This window comes from Sphaeramia orbicularis, chromosome 4 (genome assembly GCF_902148855.1).
Source record: "Sphaeramia orbicularis chromosome 4, fSphaOr1.1, whole genome shotgun sequence".
Taxonomy (NCBI): Eukaryota; Metazoa; Chordata; class Actinopteri; order Kurtiformes; family Apogonidae; genus Sphaeramia; species Sphaeramia orbicularis.
This window is the reverse complement of record NC_043960.1, coordinates 49,714,855-49,728,202: the sequence shown is the minus strand read 5'-3', so window position 1 is coordinate 49,728,202 and position 13,348 is coordinate 49,714,855. Positions and strand designations below refer to the sequence as shown.

General features: G+C 40.3%; 1 protein-coding gene across 1 annotated transcript in view; it reads right to left on the bottom strand.

The window, feature by feature from the left end:
• insrb (insulin receptor b) overlaps positions 1–13,348 on the bottom strand; it is a 350,554-nt gene that overhangs the window by 108,493 nt on the left and 228,713 nt on the right. The window contains exon 3 of the mRNA XM_030132071.1: positions 7,415–7,623. Within this exon, the coding sequence (XP_029987931.1) occupies positions 7,415–7,623 (209 nt within the window). The remainder of the gene's footprint in view (positions 1–7,414; positions 7,624–13,348) is intronic.

The following is a 13,348-nucleotide window of genomic DNA, read 5'->3' as shown; positions in this document are numbered from 1 at the left end:
TCAAATGATAATATTGTAAAACTGTGCATGCTGATCTGCCTGCCCATTTGTGTTTGGTTGTCTACCGTCTGCCTGTCTGTCTCTTTGTCTGTCCACCTGCCCGTCTGTCTGTGTCACTTTATTGATTTGCCTGCTTGTTTGTCTGTCTGTCAGCCATTTGTCTGTCTGTCCACCCACCCATTTGTCCATGTACGTCTGTACAATCGGTCCAATTCTGTCTAATTTGTCCAATCAGTTTTTGTTCACAATATTATCTGTTCACTGCTTACGTCACAACATTAGGGCTATCACAGTATAAGGGATGGGGTGGACGTGGGTCAGTCAGGAGTAATCACTGTTTGGAAATAATTTAAATTTAAAATAAAGTTGTCCTCTGGGCCCAACCCTCCCCCCCCAAAAACACAAAACAAAACAAAACAAAAAAAAAAACAGGGAGCAACATAAAGAATTCACATCAATACAAAAAATATTTACAAGAATTGCTGGAAAGATAAGCATATTGCCTGCCTGCAGTACTAAAGGAACAAATAAAATTAAAGCCGCAAACGGCATCTAAAGGCCCTCGCCATGGGCACGTCCAGTACAAGTATGTCCATCATTCAGCAGGTGGCGCTCTAGCCCCAAATTTTAATGTCTTCTGATGAATGGGTGTAGGCCTGGGAGATTGAAAATTGACTGTGATTTGAGGTAAATCGGTGTTCGTATGTACGAACTGAAGAAATTTTTGCATAAGTAAATCTGTAGGGGGCACTATACAGCCAAAATTCAATTTGTTCCATTGAATGGGTACAGGCCTGTGAGATGTACCACTGAGTCAAAATTTGAGCCAAATCAGTGTTCATATGTCTGAACTGATGCAATTTTTGTAAAGGTAAATTTGTAGGGGCGCTATAGTGTGAATTTTCAATGTCTTCTGACAAATGGGTGTAGGCCTGGGAGATTGGCAGCTGATTCAAATTTGAGACAAATAGGTGATCGTATGTCGAAACTGAACCAATTTTAGTAAAATTAAATTTGTAGGGGTGCTATGGAGCCAAATTTCAAATTTTTCAGATTAATGGGTGTAGGCCTGGGAGATAAACAACTGACTCAAATGTGAGCCAAATCGGTGATCGTATGTCTGAGCTGAAGCAATTTTTGTAAAGGTAACTTTGTAGGGGGCGCTATAGTGCAAAATTTAAATTTCTTCCAATAAATAAGTGTAGGCCTGGGAGATTGACAAATAATTCAAATTTGAGCCAAATCGGTGTTTGTATGTCCGAGCTGAAGCAATTTTTGTAAAGGTAACTTTCTAGGGGGCACTATAGTGCATAATTTATATTTCTTCCAATAAGTGGCTGTAGGCCTGGGAGATAGACGTCTGATTGAAATTTGAGCCAAATCAGTGCTCGTATGTCTGAGCTGAAGCAATTTTTGTAATGGTAAATTTACGAAGAAACTTTGCAAAGTTTGCGACATCGTCACACAAAAACAGTGAGACCAATCCCATGAATTCGGCTAACTTTTGATTCCTCACTTCTCTAGATACTGTACACTGATTTTCAGCTCATTTGGCCAAATGCCCAAGGAGGAGAAGGTTAAAATACAACGTCAGCAAAACCGCTGACTCAGCATTTTGGAAATTTCAATCCAATATGACCGACTAAGGGTTGGTTTAGGGACAGGGCCAGAATGATATTTTTTATTTGTCTCCTCATGATGAATCTGTGTTACCAATTTTCGTGGCTCTATGACAAACTTTACGTTGGACGTGCTCCCATCGGCGTAATGTATTTCCACTTTCAAGGGAGCGCTGTCGCAACATTTCTTTACCAACATCTACGAAACCTATACAGGGTGTATCAAAAAAAAAGTAGACTGTCCAAAAAGTGCCCACCAAATTTACAAGTGAATGTTTTCATGAAAGGTCTTTGTTTGCCTATGTTGATATGGATGTCCTGCATCTGTCCATACCAAAATTTATTACATAACTGCATGCATGACTTCACACGGGCCCTTTTTAAGAGGGGGTAAAAAAATTTTTTCCTCCAAAAAATTAAAGGGTTAAAATTGGTTGAAAAGCCTTAAACTGTGGTGTAATGCGTGATTCTTTGGTTTTCTCTGCTGCGGTACCCGAATTAACCCTTTGTTTCCTGTCAAATGTACACGTACACTGGGGTGAATGCTTTTCATGTGCTTTTTGAACATGCATAACTGCATGAGAGACATGACATGCTTTTCCACTTGATCACCTACAAGGTCCGAATTGAGGTCAGACTGGTTGTGTAACCAACTGAACCAAATTACAACCACAAGTTTACACCTGATGAGCACCTGATGGCGAGCAGTGCAGGACATGATAAGGAGAGCGCAAGTGTGCATCCAAAGAGATGGAGGTCATGTCGAGGACTAAGTGGACAAAAACAGGGTAAGTAAGTGACTTACTCCTCGTAATGTGCACCTAATTAACCTTCTCTGGGATGCAGTTGGGTAGTCATTACTTGCTAACCATGGTGTTACTTTCAAACACATTCCAATTCATACCCATTGCTCAAGTTTACCTGACAAGAAACAAAGGGTTAATCCGGGTACCTCAGTGGACAAAACCAAAGAATCATGCATTGCACCACAGTTTAAGGCTTTTCAACCAATTTTAACCCTTTAATTTTTTGGAGGAAAAAATTTTTTTACCCCCTCTTAAAAAGGGCCCGTGTGAAGTCATGCATGCAGTTATGTAATAAATTTTGGTATGGACAGATGCAGGACGTCCATATCAACATAGGCAAACAAAGACCTTTCATGAAAACATTCACTTGTAAATTTGGTGGGCACTTTTTGGACAGTCTACTTTTTTTTGATACACCCTGTATGTAAATTCAATTTCTCACACTTCTAAATTTTGGGCAAAATTTGGTGAAATTTCGTAAATGTTCAGGGGGTCAAATTTGAGCTCAAAGAGCAGGAGAAGAAAAATAAATAAAAACTAGAACTGCAAGCAGTTATGAACGGGGGCCAAGCCTCCCCACCCACTCGGACCCCAGGCCCCACGGAGCCCACAGAAGTCAGCCCCGAAGGACGATGGTCTGGGGCTGAGCTGGTGGAGGCTGAGCCCCGTTCATAAGGGTTTACAGTTGTAGTTAGTATTCCACCGTCTGAGCCGCTGTATTCACTGGAATGGGACAAATGCACCAGTCGAGTGGAAGGATGAATGTATGAGGACTGGGATTTGTTGTAATAGATTACACTCACATTGATCAATCATTACCAAAGTTTACAGCTGGTCTCTGGAGTGACCCCACATCATACTCACCAAATTTCATAGAAATCTGTAAAGGCGTTTCAGAGATAAAAAATTTCACATATTTGCAGCGCCCAATAGAGGGTAACATTTGTCAAATTCGGCTCATACCCTCACAGTCACATGTCAACCAAGTACCTAATATTTGGTTTTGACAGCATTTAATTTGTCCGAGATATGTAATACTTACATTTTTTAGCCTGCTACAGAAATTTATTCATTAATAATTTTCACATTTTTCGACTGAACAAAATTCTTTTGATAACTTAGTATCATGTTTATGAGAGGAGCATAGATGCCAAGATTCACACAGATCAGATAAAATCCCAAGTCGGAGTTTCAAAAAGTAGGTTTTCCAGTTTTCGCAACTTTGCCGGAAAAAAAGTCCACCCCCAAATCTGCCTGACCACACCCATGTGATTCAGCTGTACTCAGAGAATCTGAGGATATGAGGATTTGTATTCTGTGATATGCAGTGTGGGAGTTATAGACAAAAATGAATTGTCTTTGATTATATCGCCCCCTGCTGGTGGACATATATAATTGTTTGCATCTCAGTTCCGTGCAGGGGTCTGGACCAACCCTCCAAATGTCAGCACTCTACCATGTACGCTTTAGGCTGCAGGAACAGTCTGAGCCGGATTCCCTGCATTCACTGGAATGGGACCAATGCATTAGGAATGCAAAAGGAGGAATATGTGGGGAGTGGGATTTGTTGTAATAAATTACACCCACGTTGACCAATCATTACCAAACTTTACAGAACCATACAGAAATTTGTTCGTTAATAATTTGCGCATTTTTCAACCGAAAAAAATTCTTGTAATAACTTTGGATCAGGCCCATGAGAAGAGTGTATGTGCCAAAATTCATGCAAATCAGACAAAATCCCAAGTCGGAGTTCGAAAAAGTAGGTTTTACAGTTTTCGCGATTTTGCGGGGAAAAAACGTCATGGCGGAAATGGGCGGAGCCTAGCTCACGTGATTCAGTACTATTCAGGGAATCCGAGGATATAAGGTTTTTGAATGTGCGACATACGGTGTGGGAGTTATAGACCAAAGCGCATTGTCCTTGATTATAGCGCCCCCTGCTGGTGGATATATGTGCATTTTTGCGTCTGAGGTACATGCAGGGGTCTGGACCATCCCCCCAAATTGCACCACCCTACCATGTACGGTTTAGGCTGCAGTAACAGTTTTATCAACGGAAGAATAAAAATAATAAAAATCCATACAAAAAACAATAGGGTTCCACAGCACCGCTGGAACTGTGGAACGCATATGCTAGCATTCCCGTCCCCCAGTCCCCGTGGGCTTGGCCCCCTAATAATAAAAATCCGTACAAAAACAATAGGGTTCCACAGCACAGCTGGAACTGTGGAACGCGTATGCTGGCATATGCATCCCCCAGTCCCCGCGGGCTTGGCCCCCTAACAAAAATAATAATAATCTGAGCAAGAACAATATAGCCGTTTTCCCTGGCAACCATATATTTGGCTTTATTTGAAAGCTCTCGAGGTCCCCCACATGTCTGTGGGGTCAGATGTCACATGTCGTGCACTTACACACGTGACTGACCCCGAGCGGGCGTGTCCCATTGACTCCCATTCATTCTGAGCAGGTGTAAATATGCGATTTGTGCACATGTCATATACATCTTCGGAAAGGTCTCCGTGCCGTGAATGTGAATATGCGTGAGAGTGGTGACAGTGGCAAAAGACAACCGCATTACTGGCGATTTCGTCCCCATGTGCCCACTGCAGACTCAATAGGCCCTGCACCGGCTTTACTCGGCTCGGGCCTAATAATCTGAGCAAAAACAATATAGCCGTTTCTGTGGCAACCACGTATTTGGCTTTATTTGAAAGCTCTCGAGGTCCCCCACATGTCTGTGGGGTCAGATGTCACATGTCGTGCACTTACACCCACGTGACAGACCCCGAGTGGGCATGTCCCATTGACTCCCATTCATTCCAAGCAGGTGTAAATATGTGATTTGTGCACATCATGTACATCTTCGGAAAGGTCTGACTGTCGTGAATGTGAATATGTGTGAGAGTGGCGAGAGTGGCGACAGTGGTGAAAGGCGACTGCGTCACTGGCGATTTCGTCCCCATGCGCCCACTGCAGACTCAATAGGCCCTGTGCCGGCTTTACTCGGCTCGGGCCTAAAAACCCTGAGTGCCTGAGAATAAATACCCTCCAAGAACCGATTATACCAAACAAACCTCAGATATAGTTTGCATCTATCCCTACTCTTCTTGGTTGCTCAAGGGGGGATTTTTTTTTTGCCCATATGCTACTGTGAGAACAGTTAAACAAATAAACCACTGTTGAAAACTGAAAAAAAAAAAAAAAAATTGAATGATCTTGTGTCTTCAGGTTCTGATTAGCTGGACCCGACAGTGAGAGTTCTTAAAGCTTGGAGGTGGATCCCTTGAGTTGCTCTCTCTTGCTGGCCTACCCCATGACAGCCATAGCCCGGTTCCTTTACCACTCCATGTCCCCATCTTTAGTTTAGAGCAGGGTGGCCCAGCTTGTCTTGTTTTAGTTTAGTTATTCTCGCTCCTGTGTTGCTGGGCACCCTGACTCTCTGTTAGGGCTGTTTCATAGTCAACGCAAGGGCACACAGACATGAACGCATTGCGATGCTTCGAGACACAGAATGTGTTGTCCATTTTTTTTGAAACGAGACACTATATCATGCATCACCGGCAGGGGCAATACGCAAGCGATGTAGTTTAATTTAACACGTCACAGTATGTTACAGAAGAAGAAGATGATGGTGATTCACAGGAGTCTCCAGCAGAAAGTGAGTCACTGGAGCCAGCAGGTTGGAAACAGACACCCAGAAGTACTGTAAATACCTGTCCCCATTTAGAATTCACATAGGCCAAACAAGAGATTGGCATTCCCTGTCCTGATTTCGTCTCTACTGCCGTTCAGAGGCTGGACATACTGCAGTCTATATGCCACATGTTTTTTTTGGTTGTTTTTTGTGCCACCAATTCAAAATCAACATTGTTATATATTACAACCTGTTATGTGTTCTTTGTGCTCTGAAATTGAAGGGTCAAACAGGATGTTCACTATAAAAAGTGACATGGGCTCAGTGAGTTCCAGTCCAACGTTACTGATGACTGTGTATGTGATTATTCTCCCGTGAATTGGGTGAGTTACCACGGTATTCCTACCCTTAAAATGTCAGGTACAACAATCATCAGAATACACTCCTCTTCAGTAGCCATGTCGATCTGAATATCACCCAGTTTGATACCCAGACTGTACCTGACTCAGAGTTACCCCCTATTGCGCTACCGATGTATTGCATTTTATGCATCACCCAGCTTGCTTGTGTTCCATGTATTAACTATGAAAAGAAAAGCATCACTCGCACTGCATGCATTGCTTGCGCACATCATATGTGTTGACTATGTAGGCAGCCTTAGTGTTATTTTTTAAGTTCTTTATTTGTAAATTAAATTTCTAATTTTTGAGCACTTTATCCGTTGGTTGCCCTTTTATGTCTTGGCCTCATTAGCCCCTAGATGGACCGTAACAAATATATAAGATGTAACAAAAAAATATGTGATAAAAAAGACCCAACAAACATAATAACATAAAATATAAAATACATAAATAAAAAGAAAATATATATAATAAATACATACATAATACATAAACATAAAATAAAAAAAACATAAGATGTAACAAGACAAAAGCAATATAAATGAAGCAAAATACACAGTAGAAATAAAAAAAAATTAATAAAATGAAACACCTCTTCAGGTCCTTGATTCTGTAATCTAGTACTTGGTTTCTTAATTTTCTGTCTTTTCTTCATTTTGTTTTCTTTATTTTGATTAAGTCAGCAAAATTAAAACAACATAATAGTCAGTTACTTGTTTTAAACTCTTCATTTTATAAAACTAGAAGTCAAACATTCAAAACAACTATGATGATAAAATGTTCAACATAAAAAATACAAAGTATTCTGTAAAAACAAAGGAAAATTGTAGGTCATTCTAAATGTAAATTAATAGATTGTAAATATACTGTTTTAAACTAATATGAATTGGTTTAACCTTAACAATAACATTGTTAACGTTAACCTTGACAAGTCCATGTACCACCCACCTGGCAGAAGGAGAAGCTGACACAACGCCATCCTCTAAAAACAAAGAATCCCGGAGGACACTTGTACACACAAGTGTTTCCATGCTGGAGGTTCCTGCAGGCCACGCAGCTGCTGGCGTTCCCCGGCTCAGAGCAGCCTCCCAGGCATTGGTCATGGCAGCAGGTGCCCTGGAGGCTGCATGCACCATGTTTACAGTTGTCCAAACACACTGAGGAAAGACAAGAGGACGGGGGACAACGGGAAAGGAGGCTCAGTACCAGGGGTGACATTACCAGCATCTCTGGAATGGAATCAGCTTAATTTCCTGTCAACACTAATACAGATATTCTCCTAAAATGCTATTCTCTCATGATATGACCCCTGTTTTACAAACTAGGATTCAAACTTTTAATGCAAAACCACAATAAACTATTAAATATTGGCCAAAACGTCAGCCAATACTAATAGAGGTGCTGCTTGGTCTATTCCTTCCACTATAGGATTTATACATCCATATAAGAGTGCATCTCCATGATAAAAAGAAACAAGACATGTGAATAATGTCACAATAATTTACACAAAAATGATGTTTATGTGTGAATCAGGAGCCAAAACAAGAAGAAAAATTCTGCAAAACAAGCATATTAATAAAGACTGTTCAGACCATGCCTGGCTCATGAAAACTCTACTTCTGCTGGCATTAAATGTGAAGATGAGTGGATGCCATTTTTTGTAAATGTATATTTTTAAGGGGCACTATTGTGAAAAATTTCAATTTCTTTCAATAAATGGCTCTGGGCCTGGGAGATAGACAACTGAGTCAAATTTGAGCCAAATCGGAGTTTGTATATCTGAGCTGAAGCAGTTTTTGTAATGGTAAATTCGCGAAGAAACTTTGCAAAGTTTGTGACGTCGTCATATTAAAAAAAGGTGACACCAATCCCAAAAATTCGGCTAACTTTTGATGCCCCACTTCTCTAGATACTGTACACTGATTTTCAGCTCATTTGGCCAAACGGCCAACAAGGAGATAGTGAAAATACGACGTAAGCGAAAACGCTGACTCAGCATTTTGGAAAATTCAATCCAATATGACTGACTTCCGGTTGGTTTCGGGGAATGGCCAAAATAATATTTTTTGTTTGTCTCCTCATGATGAATCTGTGTACCGATTTTCATGGCTCTACGAAAACCTTTATGTTGGACATGCTCCCTTTGACGTACTGCATTTCCACTTTTCAAGGGGGCGCTGCAGCAACATTTCTTTACCGACATCTACGAAACCTATATGTAAATTCAATTTTCCACATTTCTGAATTTTGGGCAAAATTTGGTGAGTTTTCGTAAATGTTCAGAAGGTCAAAATTGAGCTCAAAGCGCAGGAGAAGGAAAAAAAAGCAGAAAAAAAAAAAAAAATTAAAGCTGCAAGTGGTATCTAAAGGCCCTCGCCACGGGCACGTCCAGTAGAAGTATGTCCATCGTTCAGCAGATGGCGCTCTAGCACCAAATTTTGTGTCTTCTGATGAATGGGTGTAGGTCTGGGAGATTGACAATTGACTCAAATTTGAGAAAAAACAGTGTTCGTATGTCCAAACTGAACAAATTTTTGTATAAATAAATCTGGAGGGGGCGCTATGGAGCCAAAACTCAATTTGTTCCATTAAATGGGTGTAGGCCTGCAAGATGTACCAATGAGTCAAATTTGAGCCAAATCAGTGTTTGTATGTCCGGACTGATGCAATTTTCGTGAAGGTAAATTTGTAGGCGGCGCTATTGCGCAAAATGGAAATTTCCTTTGATAAATGGGTGTAGGCTTGGGAGACTGACAACTGATTCAAAGTAGAGTCAAATCAGTTTTCGTATGTCCAAATTGATGCAATTTTCGTGAAGGTAAATTTGTAGGGGGCTCTACTGAGTGAAATGGCAATTTCTTTTGATAAATGGGTGTAGGCTTGGGAGATTGAATACTGATTCAAATTTGAGTCAAATCGGTGTTTGTATGTCCAAACTGAAGGCATTATCGTCAAGGTAAAGTTGTAGGGGACGCTATAGCGTCAAATTTCAAATTTTTCTGATAAATGGGTGTAGGTCTGGGAGATAGACATCTGAGTGAAACTTGAGCCAAATCTGTGTTCGTATGTCCGAACTGAAGCAATTTTAATTTTAAAAAATTTTTTAAAAAACTTGTAGTTGGCGCTGTAGTGCGAAATTTCAATTTCTTTTAACAAATAGGTGTAGGCCTGGGAGACAGATGTCTGAGTCAAATTTGAACCAAATTGGTGTTCATATGTCCGAATTGATGTCATTTTTGTACATGTATATTTGTAGGGGGCGCTATAGTGCAAAATTTAAATTTCTTTTAATAAATGGGTATAGGCCTGGGAGATAGACGTCTGAGTCGTATTTCAGCCAAGTCGGTGTTCGCATGTCTGAGCTGAAGCAATTTTTTTAATGGTAAATTTTCGAAGAAACTTTGTAAAGTTTGCGACGTTGTCACACAAAAACGGTGAGACCAATCCCAAAAAATTTTGATGCCCCACTTCTCTAGATACTGTACACCGATTTTGAGCTCATTTGGCCAAACGGCCAAGGAGGAGATAGTTAAAATATGACGTCAGCAAAACACTGACTCAGCATTTTGGAAAATTCAATCCAATATGGCCGACTTCCGGTTGGTTTAGGGGCGTGGCCTAAATAATATTTTTAGTTTGTCTCCTCATGATGAATCTGTGTACTGATTTTCGTGGCTCTACGACAACCTTTATGTTGGACATGATCCCATTGACGTACTGCATTTCCACTTTTAAAGGGGGTGCTGCAGCAACATTTCTTTACCGACATCTATGAAACCTATATGTAAATTCAATTTTCCACATTTCTGAATTTTGGGCAAAATTTGGTAAGTTTTCGTAAATGTTCAGGGGGTCAAAATTGAGCTCAAAGCACGGGAGAAAGAAAGAAAAGCCAAAAAAAAAAACTAAATAAATAAAGCCGCAAGCGGCATCTAAAGACCCTCAACACGGGTACGTCCAGTAGAAGTATGTCCATCATTCAGAAGGTGGAAGTCTAGCACCAAATTTCAATGTCTTTGATGAATGGGTGTAGGCCTCGAAGATTGACAACGGATTAAAATTTTAGGCAGATCTTTGTTTTTATGTCCAAACTAAAGAAATGTTTGTACAAGTAAATCTGTAGGGGGCACTATGCAGCTAAAACTAAATTTCTTCTTTTGAAAGGGTGTAGGCCTGTGAGATGTACCACTGAGTCAAATTTGAGCCAAAATGGTGTTCGTATGTCCGAATTGATGAAATTTTCGTAAATGTAAATTTGTAGGGGGCACTATTGAGAGAAATGTCATTTTCTTTTTAAAAATGGGTGTAGGCCTGGGAGATTGACAGCTGATTCAAATTTGAGCCAAATTGGTGTTCGTATGTCTGAAGTGAAGTAATTTTCGTAAAGGTAAAATTGTAGGGGGCGCTATAGCTCCAAATTTCATTTTTTTCTGATAAATGAGTGTAGGTCTGAGAGATAGACATCTGAGTCAAATTTGAGCAAAATTGGTGTTCGTATGTCTGAGCTGAAGTAATTTTTGTAATGGTAATTTTCGAAGAAACTTTGACGTTGTCACACAAAAACGATGACACTGATCCAAAAAATTCGGCTAACTTTTGATACCCCAATTCTCTAGATACTGCACACCGATTTTCAGCTCATTTGGCCAAACGGCTTAGTAGAAGATAGTTAAAATACGTCAGCAAAAACGCTGACTCAGCATTTTGGAAATTTCAATCCAATATGGCCGACTTCCGGTTGGTTAAGGGGCGTGGCCACAATAATATTTTTTGTTTGTCTCCTCATGATGAATCTGTGTTCCGATTTTCGTGGCCCTACGACAAACTTTATTTTGGACGTGCTCCCATTGACGTAATGCATTTCAACTTTTAGAGGGGGCGCTGCAGCAACATTTCTTTACCGACATCTACAAAACCTGTATGTAAATTCAATTTTGCACATTTCTGAATTTTGGGCAAAATTTGGTGAGTTTTTGTAAATGTTAAGGGGGTCAAAATTGAGCTCAAAGCACAGGAGAAAGAAAAATAAGACAAAAAAATAAATAAAAATTAAAGCCGCAAGCGGCATCTAAAGGCCCTCACCACGGGCACGTCCAGTAGAAGTATGTCCATCGTTCAGCAGGTGGCACTCTAGCACCAAATTTCAATAACTTCTGATGAGTGGGTGTAAGCCTGGGAGATTGACAACTGATTCAAATTTGAGGCAGATCTTTGTTCATATGTCCACACGAAAGAAATTTTTGTATAAGTAAATCTGTAGGGGGCGCTATGCAGCTAAAATTAAATTTATTCAATTGAATGGGTGTAGGCCTGCAAGATGTACCACTGAGTCAAATTTGAGCCAAATCGGTGTTCATATGTCCGAGGTGATGCAATTTTCGTGAAGGTGAATTTGTAGGGGACGCTAGTGAGCGAAATGGCAATTTCTTTTGATAAATGAGTGTAGGCCTGGGAGATTGACAACTGATTCAAATTTGAGCCAAACTGGTGTTCGTATGTCTGAAGTGAAGTAATTTTCGTAAAGGTAAAATTGTAGGGGTCGCTACAGCTCCAAATTTCAAATTTTTCTGATAAATGGGTGTAGGCCTGAGAGATAGACGTCTGAGTCAAATTTGAGCCAAATTGGTGTTCGTATGTCCGAACTGAAGCAATTTTAATTAAAAAAAAAAAAAAAACTTGTAGGGGGCGCTGTAGTGTGAAATTTCAGTTTCTTTTGACAAGAAGGTGTAGGCCTGGGAGACAGATGTCTGAGTCACATTTGAGCCAAATCGGTGTTCGTATCTCCAAACTGATGTCATTTTGTAAATGTACATTTGTAGAGGGCGCTCTAGAGCGAAATTTCAAATTCTTTTAATAAATGAGTGTAGGCCTGGGAGATGGATGTCTGAGTGTAATTTGAGCCAAATCGGTGTTCGTATGTCTGAGCTGAAGCAATTTTTGTAATGGTAAATTCGCAAAGAAACTTTGCAAAGTTTGCGACGTTGTCACACAAAAATGGTGACACCAATCCAAATTAAAGCCGCAAGCAGCATTTAAAGGCCCTCGCCAAGGGCACGTCCAGTGGAAGTATACCCATTGTTCAGCAGGTGACGCTCTAGCACCAAATTTCAGTTTCTTCTGATGAATGGGTGTAGGCCTGGGAGATTGACAACTGATTCAAATTTGAGGGAAATCATTGCTCGTATATCCGAAGTAAGGAAATTTTTGTATAAGTAAATCTGTAGGGGGCGCTATGCTGCTAAAATTAAATTTCTTCAGTTGAATGGGTGTAGGCCTGCAAGATGTACCACTAAGTAAAATTAGAGCCAAATCGGTGGTCGTATGTCCGAGGTAATGCAATTTTCGTGAAGGTAAATTTGTAGGGGGCGCTAGTGAGCGAAATGGAAATTTCTTTTGATAAATCGGTGTAGGCCTGGGAGATTAACAACTGATTCAAATTTGAGCCAAATTGATGTTCGTATGTCTGAAGTGAAGTAATTTTCATGAAGGTATAATTGTAGGGGGCACTATAGCTCCAAATTTCAATTTTTTCTGATAAATTGGTGTAGGCCTGAGAGATAGACATCTGAGTCAAATTTGAGCCAAATTGGTGTTCGTATGTCCGAACTGAAGCAATTTCAATAAAAAAATTTTTTTTCAAAACTTGAAGGGGGCGCTGTAGTGCGAAATTTCAGTTTGTTTTGACAAATAGGAGTAGGCCTGGGAGACAGATGTCTGAGTCAAATTTGAGGTTAATCGGTGTTCGTATGTCCGAACTGATGTCATTTTTGTAAATGTACATTTGTAGGGGGCGCTATAGTGCGAAATTTCAATTTCTTTTAGTAAATGGGTGTAAGCCTGGGAGATAGACGTCTGAGTCAAATTTCAGCCAAATCGGTGTTT